At 46.7% G+C, this 14,002-nt stretch overlaps 1 protein-coding gene across 3 annotated transcripts in view; it reads right to left on the reverse strand.

The window, feature by feature from the left end:
- Window positions 1-14,002, reverse strand: part of ATP11C (ATPase phospholipid transporting 11C (ATP11C blood group)) — a 112,578-nt gene that overhangs the window by 54,734 nt on the left and 43,842 nt on the right. For all 3 annotated transcript variants that reach the window (XM_084813671.1, XM_084813670.1, XM_084813672.1), the window contains exons 2-6: window positions 10,123-10,242; window positions 5,939-6,028; window positions 4,391-4,471; window positions 4,116-4,223; window positions 2,093-2,221 (exon numbers count right to left, since the gene is read on the reverse strand). In XM_084813671.1, the coding sequence (XP_084669797.1) occupies window positions 2,093-2,221; window positions 4,116-4,223; window positions 4,391-4,471; window positions 5,939-6,028; window positions 10,123-10,242 (528 nt within the window). The remainder of the gene's footprint in view (window positions 1-2,092; window positions 2,222-4,115; window positions 4,224-4,390; window positions 4,472-5,938; window positions 6,029-10,122; window positions 10,243-14,002) is intronic.

Genomic DNA, 14,002 nt, shown 5'->3' on the forward strand with positions numbered 1-14,002 from the left:
TTTTGCTGCCTGAGGCAAAGAACAAGATGGTGCTCTCTCCCATTCCACCTAAAAATGCCAACTGGACTGGCAGCTGAATCTTTCTTCAACACTGGCAATAGGACAGCGTCCTCCACTGCACCTGCAGGTCGCAAGCTAGCGGAGTGCAGGTCAGGCCGCGTGGCCCCAACAACTTGCTGCTGCCTCCCAGCATCTGCCACCTGAGGAGAATGCTTCACTCTGCCTAATGGAAGGGCCGGCCCTGATTAATGATCACCGGTTTAAATAACTTTAAAAGGGAACACATGGAGGAAGAGGTCTATCAATGGCTATTAGACGCAACTGTATGGAACATCCATGTTCAGATACAAGAAGCCACTGAATGCCAGTTATGTGCCGGGGAGTGGGGGAGGGACAGAAGGGGAGAACTACTCCCTTCATGCCCTGCTTGGGAGTCTTTCTGGACTCCATCTGGGTAGACAAGATGGGCAATGGGACACTGGATATGATGGACCCAGGGCTGCTCTTCTATTCCCACAGGCTGTGGACTGGATACAACTTTGTCATTCATAAGGGAAGGACTGCGGCCTAGTTCTCACTGAGGTAGCACATCTCTGCCAGGGCCATACCACTTCTGTATGGTATGGCTCACATAACAGCATGCTCTTCACTACCAAAAAGTCCTGACATAAAATTAGCAAACAAGGGAGAAGGCTGGGCTAAAGGGGTTTGTTTGTCTGTATGGAGCAGTATTTATTTATTTATTTATTAAATTTATTAATCGCCCATCTGACTGGTCACCCAGCCACTCTGGGCGATGTACAACCCACCATAAACAATTTAAAACAATAAAATTTTACCATAAATTTTTTTTTAAAAAATACCCTAACCCACCCCAAATGCCTGCCTGAACAACCACGTTTTTAATGCACGACGGAAGCTCATTAAAGAGGGGGCATGACGGAGTTCCCTAGGGAGGGAGTTCCACAGAGTGGGGGCCACCACAGAGAAGGCCCTCTCCCTCGTCCCCACCAGTCTAGCTGTCCTGGCTGATGGGACAGAGAGAAGGCCATCCGAGGCTGATCTTGTTAAGCGGCCTGTCTGGTGTTGCTGGAGGCGCTCCTTAAGATAGGCTGGGCCGGAACCATATAGGGTTTTAAAGGTCAAAACCAACACCTTGAATTTGGCCCGGAAAACAACTGGTAACCAGTGCAACTCCTTCAGCACTGGAGTGATGTGATCTCGCCGGCGGCTGCCTTTAATCAGGCGAGCCGCCGCGTTCTGTACCAGCTGCAGTTTCCGAACCGTCTTCAAGGGTAACCCCACGTAGAGCGCATTACAGTAGTCTAAACGAGAGGAGACCAGGGCATGTACTACCGATGGGAGCAGATGGTCGGGAAGGTAGGGGCGCAGCCGCCGTATCAGATGGAGTTGATACAGCGCTGTCCGGCTCACAGCTGACACCTGAGCCTCCATGGATAGCTGGGAGTCCAAAATGACCCCCAGGCTGCGGACCTGGTCTTTCAAGGGTAGCTGTACCCCATTCAACACCAGGTCAACATCCCCCAGCCTCCTCTTGTCTCCCACCAAAAGTACCTCGGTTTTGTCAGGGTTGAGCTTCAGCTTATTCCTCCCCATCCAGCCACTCACCGTCTCCAGACATTTGGACAGGGATTCTACGGCCAACCTTGGTGAAGATTTGAATGAGAGGTAGAGCTGCGTGTCATCCGCATATTGATGAGCAGTATACATTTTAGTCTTTTAATTCTGTTGTTTTAAATCTGTTATGGTATTTTAAACCTCTGCATTGTTACTAGGTTTTATTTTGGTTTTACTTTTATACTGTAGTTTTAAACTACTAAATTTTATATTGTATTTTATGTTGTATTTTGTGGTTTTAATTGCTGTCAACTGCCCAGAGGGGTTTGGCTATCGGGCAGTATAGAAATGTAATAAATAAATAACATAAAAATACAAACACACACATGCACAGACTCATGCAAAGCTCCACCAGCAAGCTGAAGCCCAGATGCAAATTTGCTACCTAGTCGTCAAAGCTTAGAAAAGATAAAAAGGGTCCAGGTCGGCCTGTGCTGTTTACCCATTCTGTTACCTTGACATTTGATTCTCCATCCAGACTAGCTGTAGTGACATAACAGGACCCATCCTTGCTACTTGATGCCAGGAATATCAGATCGCAAGGAAAGGTTTCATCCGCTGACACTTCTACTATGTCACCAACCTTAAAATCAAAACCAAGCAATTATATTGCACCGTTAAAAAACAACAACTACGTGTAGTAAAGGTGCTGTACATATTCCTCCCCATTCCTTGGTAAAATGGACCCTGGATTTACAATGGCATGGTCAAACAGGGTACGGAGTGGGGTTTTCTCCATGGTGGTTCTTGCCCCCTTAAATCACCTGCTTAGGGAGGCCTACCTGGAAACCTCTTTGCCTAACTTCTGTTGGTAGGCAAAGTATTTTTACCTCTGAAAGCCTTCCTTGCCTACTGCATGGCAAACTGGGTTGAACTTTGCTCATGCTCTGTTATCTTTGACTCTGCTCTTATGTTTAGCCAAACTGACCATTCCTGGGGCTCAAGCACTTCCTCCTCCCCTCACCTTCTCCCATTCTCTCCCTTACTCCTTCGTCTGGACAAACCAGTAAGTTCGCCACTGCATCCATCATGCGCCTCTAAATCAGAATCGGAAACCTACTTTAAAAACTAGGCTTGACAGATTTGGATGTGAATAGCACAGCCTTGTAAATAAGCCCACAGGTTACTAGCCTGCTAAGATGCTAGTAGCCCTTCTTCCACAGCCAGGACTGAAATGCCGGCTACCAGTCTTTAGCAGGCTACTAAAAAAAAGCTTTCTACCAGGTGGACTGATGGAGGACCTGTGTCTCCTCCGCCAGCCTGTTCACTCACCCTGTAACGCAGGGGTGGGCAACTGATGGCCCTCCAGATGTCTTGGCCTACAACTCCCATCAGCCCTAGCCAGCATAGCCATTGGTAAAGGATCATGGGAGCTCTGGGCCAAAACATCTGGAGGGCCACCAGTTGCCCACCCCGATGTAACACCAAGGTGCGGTTTAATGTTATGTCCAAACAGAGCTGTAAAGTGAAGGTAGAACTGCTCTGGTAAGCAGATCTGGCAAAGTGGGGCCTCCACATCTGGGGAGGAATTTAGCAAAGCCAGAGTCTAGAAGCATCCCTACTTACAAGAAAAGGATGCAAATGGGTCTGCACTTATCTTTGATGCAGTTTGGGAGAAAGACTGGGGCATTGTATCTATCCTTTCCTATGATCAAAGGGAAACTTAACATAAAGCAAAGGAAGCGTAGATGTTTAAGTTGGTGAGATCAAATATGGTGTACTGGATGCAGGGCCAGGCCTACCATTATGCAGAGTGAGGTGGTCACCTGAGTAGGGATGCTGGAGAAATTCGAGACAGACTAAACTGAGCTCGGATTTCTAAGAATCCGGCCTGTGGAATGTACTGCGGAGTGTTCCCCACAGGCCGTGCGGAGCCCGTGGACTTTCGGATCTCCCCCCCGCCACCAACTTTCCTGAATTTTACACGTATTTATTTGTAGGAATATACGCAAGTTTCTGCTGAGGAAAAGTAGAATGGAATGGGGGGCGATATGCTAAATGTTATGTATGAAGAGAAATTATGTAAATTGTTATGAAACCTCTTAAGGAATTATTTGCGTATTTCTCTGCATGACGGGAAAAAATATTGCACCCGTCTGTGGGTGGATGATGGAATGAAAGGTGCCTGACAATCAGCGAAACACTGATGGAGCAGATTTCACACAGTCCATACATCCCTACCTATGGCTATCAGGTGAATTGGTAAATACAAGGCTTATAAACATTTTAAGAGTTAGGACAAGGTGGATGAAACAGCCAACTTGTTTGCATAAAGGCTTCCTAATTGTGGAAACAGCCAGAGGAGTCAAGAGCTTCATATCAAGCCCAAATCTCCAGTCCAAATGCAAGTTTCTGGTGCTGTTTCCCCCCCGCCTTTTTGTTGTTGTTATAGGTTCCCTAGAGCTCAGATTCTTTGCTTCCCACTAACTTCCAAAGGAACCCAAAAGCCATTCTCTCCCCCGCTGCTGCCCCGTTACCTTAATTCCTTCACACTCTTTCTTCACAAGCTTGGTGTCTTCAACCACGAAGACTGTGCTTTTGTTCACCTCCTTGTCGGCCCTGTGCCGCAGCCAGTCCTCATAACCCTGATGGGGTAAGACGGTATCAGAGTGGCCAAGTAACAGAGAAAGTAAATAAAGTCAAATAATGGGAGGAGTGGGAGAGGTTTGCTCCCCTATGATTTAGAAAACACCACATTAATTACCCCCTTATTTTGTTTCTGGGCGAGGGTGGCAGGGGGGGAGGAAAGTACCTGCTTAATAGCTGTGACAGTAATAACAAAGAAAAGAGGAAGTCCACTCGTGACAGGACTCGTTGGTGTGTCTACTATGACCTGGAGAAGATGGGGGGAAAGCCATATTACGTACATTTTTAAAAGGCAAAGCATATTCATGAGTATGGTGAGAGATTCGACACCCTTAACTTTTACAAGCAATAAACTCAAACTGACATGGGGAAGACACTTGTGAGAAGTTCATCTTTGGTAAGGTGTTCCGGGCATTTCTAGACATGCTCATTAAAGGGTTAAAGAAAGAAAAAAAATGTGGAGAAACACATTTTCCCCCAATGCTTATCACACAGCAGTGGGAGAGTGAAAACTCCACATCCATGGTTAGTGGCACTATTTTGATTTATTTCAAGTTAAATATAGCCTTCCTTTTAACCTGTTCCAAGTTAAAGCCCCACAGGCATTTGGGAGATTCTGGCTGCTATTTGCTGCTCCTGGCAAGCTGAACTGCAGCACGATAGGACGCAGCAACCAACCGTCTTTTGTGTGGCGAGGCCATTCATAATTCTGAGATTTTGGACCCACCCTGATCGCTCAAGCACAGGGTTTCCGTTATCTAGAGTATGGGTCTAACCGATGATGCCGTCTTAGCATTATCATTTTCATTCGCTAGAGCGACTTCTTCAGAGATCGTTAACATCTCAAACCCGATGTTAACAAGGATGGCATGCACACTGGCAAAGCATTTCATCTTCGGAGCTGACACAATGTGGTTGTCATGAACACCGCAGCAGTGAATTAAACACACGCCATTTAGCAAAGTCAGAGGAATGCTCAAACCTACACAAAGGGGTCAAGTCTTTTTCCTTTATCTACAAGAGCGACTGCTTTTAACTTGATAAAACCGAAACGTCAATATGAAGTCCAATGCAGATACATTGCCAAAGAAGCTGTGATCCAACAGGGTACATCCATTTGGCTGACGCTGCATGGAGAGCGCCCTTTCTGAAATAACATCAATCAGCTGTTTGGCAGGAATGGGAGGAAGGCCGAATCTAGTCCCCCTACATGCCCTCCCCAGAACAGCTGATCTTCAGGATTTCTGCTTTTTAAACAAGGGATCCTCATGTGCAGCCCTGGCTAATGAATCAGGAAGCAAACACAGTACATACATTTATGTGTTTTGTTTTTCCATCCTGCTAGAAATGCCCCATGCAGAAATGCTTACTTCTGCATTCATACGGTCCCTGCCCAGATCAGGGAGGCATTTTAGTGCCTCATTAGAGATTGGGGGTTGGGTGGGTGAGAGTGCATCCCTGATCATTAAGATAAGCATAAATGGATCATTAAGACACGTCACCAATCATTAATACATAATCTTTGACAAGGTCCAATATTGCAACAGTTATTTTGTTTTGCAAATGCACATCCACAATCTTAGACACGCATTCATTCTTAAGGCACAGTATTATTTTAGCATTGAAAAATTTCAAGCTGTGGTTTCTAAAAACAAAAACAAAGCAAAAACACAAGCCATCTGCCGACACATTTCTTCTTCAAAAGTGGCCTTACCTGTACAAGGAAGATGATAAGGAAGTAAAAGTTGGCAATTCTTCGGAACTGTTCAAAGAGATTCTTTGGGAGAAAATTCCAGACTGTGTACTACAGGACAGAAGCAAAGAAGCAGGTATGAACCATCAATGCAACCAACAAAGACATCATCTGAAGACTGTACAACCATACCCAAGGTAAGAGGTATACCATGAGTTCATATGTCCATCCAGTTCACAAAGTAACAATACATTTTGCAAAAGGGGGTTGATAAGGCTTTTAAAATGTGAAAAGGCACACACACACACACACACACACACACAGGCATACTTGAGAAAGGGGGAAAGTATCTGGCTCTGTAAAGAACTCGCTTAGCTGCCAATCCTCACTGAGAAATATGCATTCTCCTTTTCCCATCAATATACATATAAATATTTGCAAAATGTTTAAGGCATACATCCAAATACTCAATTATCAGGGTCAGAGATGAGAAGTCCCAGAAAAAGATGTTGGAGGAGGAGGAGGAGGAGAGGCGACACCCCCTCCCCCACTCCCCAGACATAAAATAGAAAAAGATTGGGAACGGTGAGGAAAAGTAACTGTGTTTGACTGTATTACTGTATAGGCAACACTTTCAGGATGCAATGTTGGAAGTGGAAGCTACTTCCCCAAAATGACAGGATATGCGACATTTTCAAGTCTGCTAAATATATTGTTCCAGAGCCATGGTGACTACGGCCTTGACACACAACGGCCTCTCAATAACTCTTGCTTCTCACATGCTTCAACAATGCTCAATGAGAAGGGACATCCACTAGCCAGCAGCTCCAGAATCGCATCCCTCCCTCAATTTCTGCTCTTCACAAGCTACTGTTCACCCAGTATAGGGATGTTATTATAGGTTTCAGAACTTTACTACGAGGATCTCTGAAGCCAACCTGTGAAATCAGCATGCAAAGCTATTCCCTCTTGAGCAAACCAGCAAGTCAGAACTTCCTTTGTTGCCCAAAATTTGCAGGAACATTATGTTAACCCAGGAGCACAAGGGTGGTCAGTCCCTGAGAAAATCGAATCTTCCAAAAGAAAGACCGGCTAACAACTCGCAATGCTTGGGTTGTACCATAAAGATGCTCTAAAGCGGATGTGTGGGTCAAACCAGTTGGCGTTAATAGCCCATCGCCACACTTTTCTGACTGCAGATATGGTGGGATGCTTTGAGCTGTCCTAATGCCCAAATGGATACCTGCAGGTACTCACTCAACATGATGATGAGTTCCATAAAAAGGCGTTCAAGAGCAAATCAAACCTAACGTTTATTCCAGCCCTTTCACACACTGCTGAATGGCTAGGAATAATATGAACAATGAACAAGATTGAGAGCAACAACAACATCGTCCAAAGTTGGGAAAGTATAAAGCCTCTTCCTGTTGAGGCACCTGAAGGAAGACTGGAAGCCTGTGTAGATTTTGTATGTGGTTATTTTTGTCCAACCTGGAGAACAGAGCGGCTACCTTGTAATAAATTAGCCAAAGGAAGAATTCAACCCCCTTTTTAAGTCACTCAAATCAAACTGCAGTACAGACTCGGCAAAGGTAGCTGTTGCCATAACTAGTTTGTTCATGTGCATGGCTTAGCTTTGTTTCTTTGGTCTAATTCAGACTATAACTTTCATTGCCCTCTTACGCCACTAGCAGGAGCTGCAAGGGCCAAAACCACGAACCCGGGGCTCCACACTCAGTCACTCCCTGCAGTGATCCAACAGGATTATAAATCGATGCACCTTACTAGGCAATAAGGTTTTCCACAGTTCAGGAGTGGCTCTGCACACTGAAGTTAGCCACTGGCTTTTCCCGACAGGAAAGGCTATAAAAGCTTCCTGCTCTGGCTAGGACATTGGCTTGTCAAAAATAGCCTTCCCTGGTTCTACGTCAGCCTTCCCTGGTTCTAGGTCAGCCTTCCCCAACCTGGCACCCTCCAGATGTGTTGGACTACAACTCCCAGAATCCCCCAGCCAGCATGCTGGCTGGGGGATTCTGGGAGTTGTAGTCCAACACATCTGGAGGGTGCCAGGTTGGGGAAGGCTGACCTATGTTGTTCAGACCCCTGGCTCAATCCCCTTGAATCACACTTCATGGCTCAGTCCAGACATTCTCCACTCAAAGGACAATGTTTGGAACAAATCCAGCATGCACTGACCTCCCCATGCCTGGAAAGCCCCCCCAAAGCAAGCCTGCTGACAGCAGGGAAGTTCAGCTTGCACTGAGCCAGTTCATAAGACCATGTGACAATTGCAAATGGACACTTCGCAGAGCCCAAGAAGCAGCTATTTGAATCCACCCTTGGACTGGCACACAAAAGCACATCAAAATGTATGGCACTTGATGTACAGAATCCTTTGAATATCAACTGCTCACAGAGGTTGCCAGGTTGTTTTGCGGGATTCCCTTTTGCCCAGTTATAGCAGCCACCTGTCCCCTGTGCTTTAGAAAAATGAGAGGCTTTTGTTCTGCATTCATGGCTCAACACAATGAGGCCAGGCTTCCTAGTCACAGCAGCAGTAAATATAATAAAAGATTCAAATGGGATAGCGCACACAGCCTATGCAGTCACTCGTCTGCTGCACATTCATTTTTCAGTTTTTTCAAAGGTGAAGTTTTAAAAGTGAAGCAAATTCTCATTTCAATCTCATTTCAATTCAATCATTTCAAATGCTGCCAGATAAGAGGCAAATGTTAAAGATTTGATTGCAGGCCTGAGTATTTCATCCCAGTTCTCTTGGTATACCAACTCCAATACTTCGGGGGTGGGGAGCAAAAGCAAGGTATCACTCCCATTAATAGTGAAATCAGGTGGTGCGTGCCAACAGGACTGTAGCCAAAAACAGGACCTCTGAGAAAAAAGGAGGTATCAGCATGCTTGGGGGAACCCCAAGGTTTGCAGGAGTAAGGGGGGAAATAATACCCCACCCCCACAAAGCTCAATGAAGACTGAGCATGCTCAGTGGCTGCAGAAAGCTGAGTGTCAGTTGGGGTAAAAACAACAACAACCAAAATGGAGAGCAGGTCAAATAAAATGGGGTAACCTGGAAGAAGGGCACAGCTGAGAAGCTGGAATACTGAACAGGAGAACTCCACTCTACAATATTTTACTGCAGATCCCACTTGTAAAAGTAAAATAATAAATCTTAGACCAACTGTTTTGTGCCGAAAAGGAAGAATGCAAAAAAGAAAACTATGGAAGTTTTTGTTCCACGTGATACTAAAACTGGACTTCCCCCAGTGAGACTGGGCAACAAAGTCAGTTTAATGATAAGATTTTATCTTTAGTAAGTTAAAATAGCGAAGATTTTATCTTTAGTAAGTTAAAACAGCCATGGTTGCTAAATAGCTGCAAAATGTGTACATCAGATGGATAAACATCAAAAATAATCCACAGCTATTAATAACTTAATAACTTAATACCTTTATTACTTTTATTAATAACCTAACCTTTGCTAAATACTTGGAGATACAAAATTACAAGTTAACAAATGGTAAGCTTAAAAAACGAACAGTAAGCTTTTTTAAAAAGTGAACACTGCTTGCACGTGATCTTTGGCACTCATGACATAAGGTTAATGGTCAACCAAGTTGCTTCCAAGTTCAAGATAGGTATGAAAAAAGTAACAGAGGACAGTGTTTCTATTAACCACAGCATGAGTTTAGTGTGAAGTAGGACTAGAACCTGAAAATGACCAGATTAGGCATCATGGATCGAGTCTCTCAACCAGCCTTTCCCAACCTGGTGCCTTCGAGATGTGTTGGACTGCAACTCCCATCATGCCCATCCAACATGTGCTGGAAGGCCTGGAAAGTGCCATGTTGGGGAATGCTTTTGTGGTATACTAGAGTGTTGAACCAGGACAGGGTCGTGACCAGTGGCTGAATCGCCACTCAGCCATAAAGCTCTCTTGGGTCAGTCAGTCCCTTTCAGTCTAAGTAAGCCTGGTGCTCTCTGGCTGTGTCAGACTACAATTCCCATTATCCACAGGCAGCAGAGGAAGGCTGGCCTACGCTAACCCAGAGGGTTGCTTCAAGGATAAAATGGGGTGGTGGGGAGGTAAGTTGGAGGAACCATGTAGCAATTAAACCACAGTTGCAGTGTTCGTACGAAACATCAAGAGCTCGCACGCCGCCCCTGTGGCTACATTAACAGAGCAAACGTACCTTGGATGAGACTATTTGGTTGCAGCAGAATTTCTGAGGAACGTACGCCTCCGTTTCGGAAACTTGGCGGTGGCCAACAAGGATGGTCCGCGTGCCGACGCGCTTCTCTTCCCCGACAAGCTACAAGACAGGGGAGGAAGAGAGTCATTAAGTCATCTAGTCATCATTTGGGAAACACATTGGGAAAACACACTTCCACACTTGCGGAATTCTGCGTGCTCCCGAGGCTCCTTGCAAACAAGGAGGTCCTCTGTGCACAAAAGTTTGGGCCGTTTGCTGGACGGTGGGGGCAGCTCTTTGCACATTCTTGAGAGTTGCTCCCAACATTAGAAGCCATGAAGAAACCTGAAACCTGTGTTCTCCAGGAGTTCCATGGGTGCCCTTATGGTCAGTGTGAACCTCTGGGTAAGTCTGTGATGTTTTCAAAAACGTCATACAGATTTTCCACCCTCCAGGCTGTCTTCTGTTACAGCCTTCAATGGAAATAACGCAGTTTGCCAATTATATCCTACATGAGCAGTAATTATTGCTTTCCTGAATTACAGAACATCTTGAGTCAAGAGTTGGTGGCACACAATTTACTTTTCATCCGTTCTCTAAATGCTAAGCCATTTTATTCATTTAAAACATTCATCTCCTGCCTCTCCATCCCATAGGGAACCCACAAAGCAGTTAATAGCAACATAAAACGAGGAATTAACACAATATAAAAACAAGAGTAAAACGGTCATGCAGTGCAACAGCATAAACAACAAAACCGCAATAGGCAGCAGAGCAACGAGAGAAACAAAGCAACCATTCGTCATTCGGAGAGCTTTCCGAGTTAAATTGAAGCAGCGGCACTGTTTTGATGCTGGCTGAATCCTCCTAATGAGGGAGCCAAGTGAACACCCTTGGGAAAGGAGGTCCACACTCCTGGCTCTACCACCAAAAATGCCCTGTCTCATATAGGCACCTACCACGTATAGGATGGCAGAGAGACATGGCGCAGGAACTCTGACCAGCAAGCAAGCCAGCTCAAATGGGAGAGCCGTCTTCTGCAACAGGTTTTCCAACTGCTCTGGAGAGCACTGGGGGAGAAGCCTTTTTAATGTTCTTTCCTCGCAACAAACAACCACAGGGCAACTGAGGGTGCATTCAAGTGTCCCTTTTTAGGCAAGCTGGTGTGGAAAAGTTCCCCAAAAGTTTAGGTAGCTTTTGGGGGTTTTTGAAAAATCCCCTATAAAGAAAGAAAGGCAAAGCCGACAAGAACATACTGGATCTGATTCGCAGCCCATCCCATCCGATATGCCTTCTCCAACAATGGGAAAATAAAGGAGGATTCAGAAGATCAGGAAAGAACTTTTCAAGGTATTTTTTTACTGTGACCTACTTAAAGCAGCTAGTTTCAGATTGGCTAATGTTCCAAAGCATTTTATATGTCCGTTCCAATACACAGACCAACGTTTCTCAACATCCATGCATCTCTTATATGGAAAAAGTTGCTCACAACCAAAAAAAAATTAGGAAGGCTTTTCCTCCTATTGCTGGGGGGGGGGGTAGTTAAAAATAGCCCTATTGCATCCAGACATCTATCATTGTCTGGAACTTTGGACCGGTTAACTCTCAGGAGCATCCAGCGTTGGATCAGGAGTTTCCACACATGAAGGCCTTGCCACCGTATGTGATGTAGGGCCAAGAAATTTCTTGTGTCAAATGACCTTCTTGTTTACTTCCATGCAAACCCTTTTCAACTGCACAGAGGAAGATTAAAATAAAAATAGGTGGGCACTGCCTAAGGGAAAATCCTTCCAAGGTATCTCCATTTAGAATCCACACTCCCCCACTGGCATTTCTCGGCCTCCACACTATGCAAATTTTGCATCCATAGGCTGGGAAGTACTTTCAAACATTACTCTCAGAAATCTCTTCAACAGCACACCAAAGTTTTGAGTTTAAGTCAAAACAGTTTGCTTGACGAGCCCAGGAACTAAGCTTCACCAATGCCAGCAAACTATACACTACACACAATCTGTGTGTGCAAGACAGCACTTTCTAAAAGGCAAAATGCAGCCTCACAAAATTACGTTGAGTGAAGGATTGGCCGGAGAGTAAGAGAAGCGCTTTTTAATTGGTGTGTGTGTGTGTGTGTGTGTGTGTGTGTTTTTCCTGGGGGATTTTGTTGTGGTTTTAGGGGTGGGTAGCCTGCCTGATAGGCGGGAGCGAGGGGGCATGTGTCCACCTGATGGAGGCAGTGGGGGGAGTGTTGGGGGCCAGAAGATACCGAGGCTGGGCGGCAGGCGCTGGCGGAGCGCTAGGGGCAGGCCATGCCAGGTAAGGGGAACAAGGGAGAGATGTGTAATATCTGTCCCTTGCTCCGGGCCTGTCCAGAGCCAAAGGATGGCTGGGGGAGGCATGACCCCGTCTTCTGGCCTTCGTTTGCTGCTCTGCAATGCCAGGTCTGTTACCCAGAAAACCTCCCTCATCCATGACATGATCCTGGATGAGGGTGCAGACCTGGCATGTATTACGGAGACCTGGCTGGCCGAGGCTGCTGCTCCAACCCTTGCAGCCATGTGTCTAGCTGGATTTTCGTATGCACAGCAGCCGAGGGCTGGGGATCGGGGAGGGGGAGTAGCTGTTATCTACAGAGAGTCCTTGGTCTTCACCAGACCCCCTCTCCGGGAGACCAAGGTTGCTGAGTGCATGTACTGGAGGTTGGGCCCGAAGGGCAGTCTGGGGATTCTGCTCGTGTACTGTCCACCCCGCTGCACGACTGACTCCCTGGCCGAGGTGCTTGAGGTGGTCTCTGATGTGCGTGTACAGTCCCCTAACTTACTGGTGTTGGGGGACTTCAACGTACATTCGGAGGCCATCCTCACAGGAGCACCTCGGGACTTCATGGAGACCATGGCCTCCTGGGAGCTGCACCATATTCTAACTGGGCCCACCCATGTAGCTGGTCATGCACTAGACCTTGTGTTTGTTTCTGGAGAAGTGGGGAGTGATCTGGAAGTTGGGGGTATATCCACCACCCCCTTGTCATGGTCAGATCACTATCTGGTGACGTTGGACTTCTCGGTTCCACAACCCCTCCGCAGGGGTGGAGGACCCATTAAAATGGTCCGCCCCAGGCGTCTTATGGATCCAAATGGATTCCTGAACGCGCTTGGGGATTCTCTGGCGCATGCCAACGGCCACTCGGTCGAGACCCTGGTGGGTGGCTGGAATGCCGCAATCACTGGGGCATTAGATCAGGTGGCTCCGAAACGCCCTCTCCCCCTGAACAGGGCTCGGACTGCACCATGGTTCAATCCGCGGTTACGAGCTCTGAAACAGGAGGTGAGACGGCTAGAGCGCCGGTGGCGGAAGTCTCGCTCCAAAGACGATCAGACACGGGCTAGAGCTGTATCTTCAGCCTATCACATGGCGGTGAAGGCAGCAAAAAAGGAATATTATGCTGCCTCCATCGTGTCTGCAGAGTGCTGTCCCAGGAGACTGTTCCAAGTGGTCCGGAGCCTGGTCGGTCCTGTGGCTCCGGATCCACTGGAGCATTCTAAGGCCTCCTGTGAGGCCTTGGCAAGGCACTTTGCAGATAAAATTGATCAGATTAGATGTGTTACTCTGCACGCTGCAGATACAGTTAGTGAGGGAGAGGCGGCCTGTGGCAAACCGGTTTTGTGGGATCGGTTCCAGCTTCTTCCTCCTGATGAAGTGGACAAGGTGCTTTCATCGGTATGGCGGACCACCTGCTTACTTGATCCTTGCCCATCTTGGCTCATTATGAGCTGCAGAGAGAGACTGGGTGAGGGGATCAAGGCGGTGGTGAACGCCTCCCTTGAGGAGGGAGTGATGCCATCAGCCCTCAAGGAGGCAGTGATAAGACCGCTCTTAAAGAAGC

The sequence above is a fragment of the Heloderma suspectum genome, chromosome 9 (genome assembly GCF_057233095.1).
Source record: "Heloderma suspectum isolate Gila_16-S chromosome 9, 16-S_ref, whole genome shotgun sequence".
Lineage (NCBI taxonomy): Eukaryota > Metazoa > Chordata > Lepidosauria > Squamata > Helodermatidae > Heloderma > Heloderma suspectum.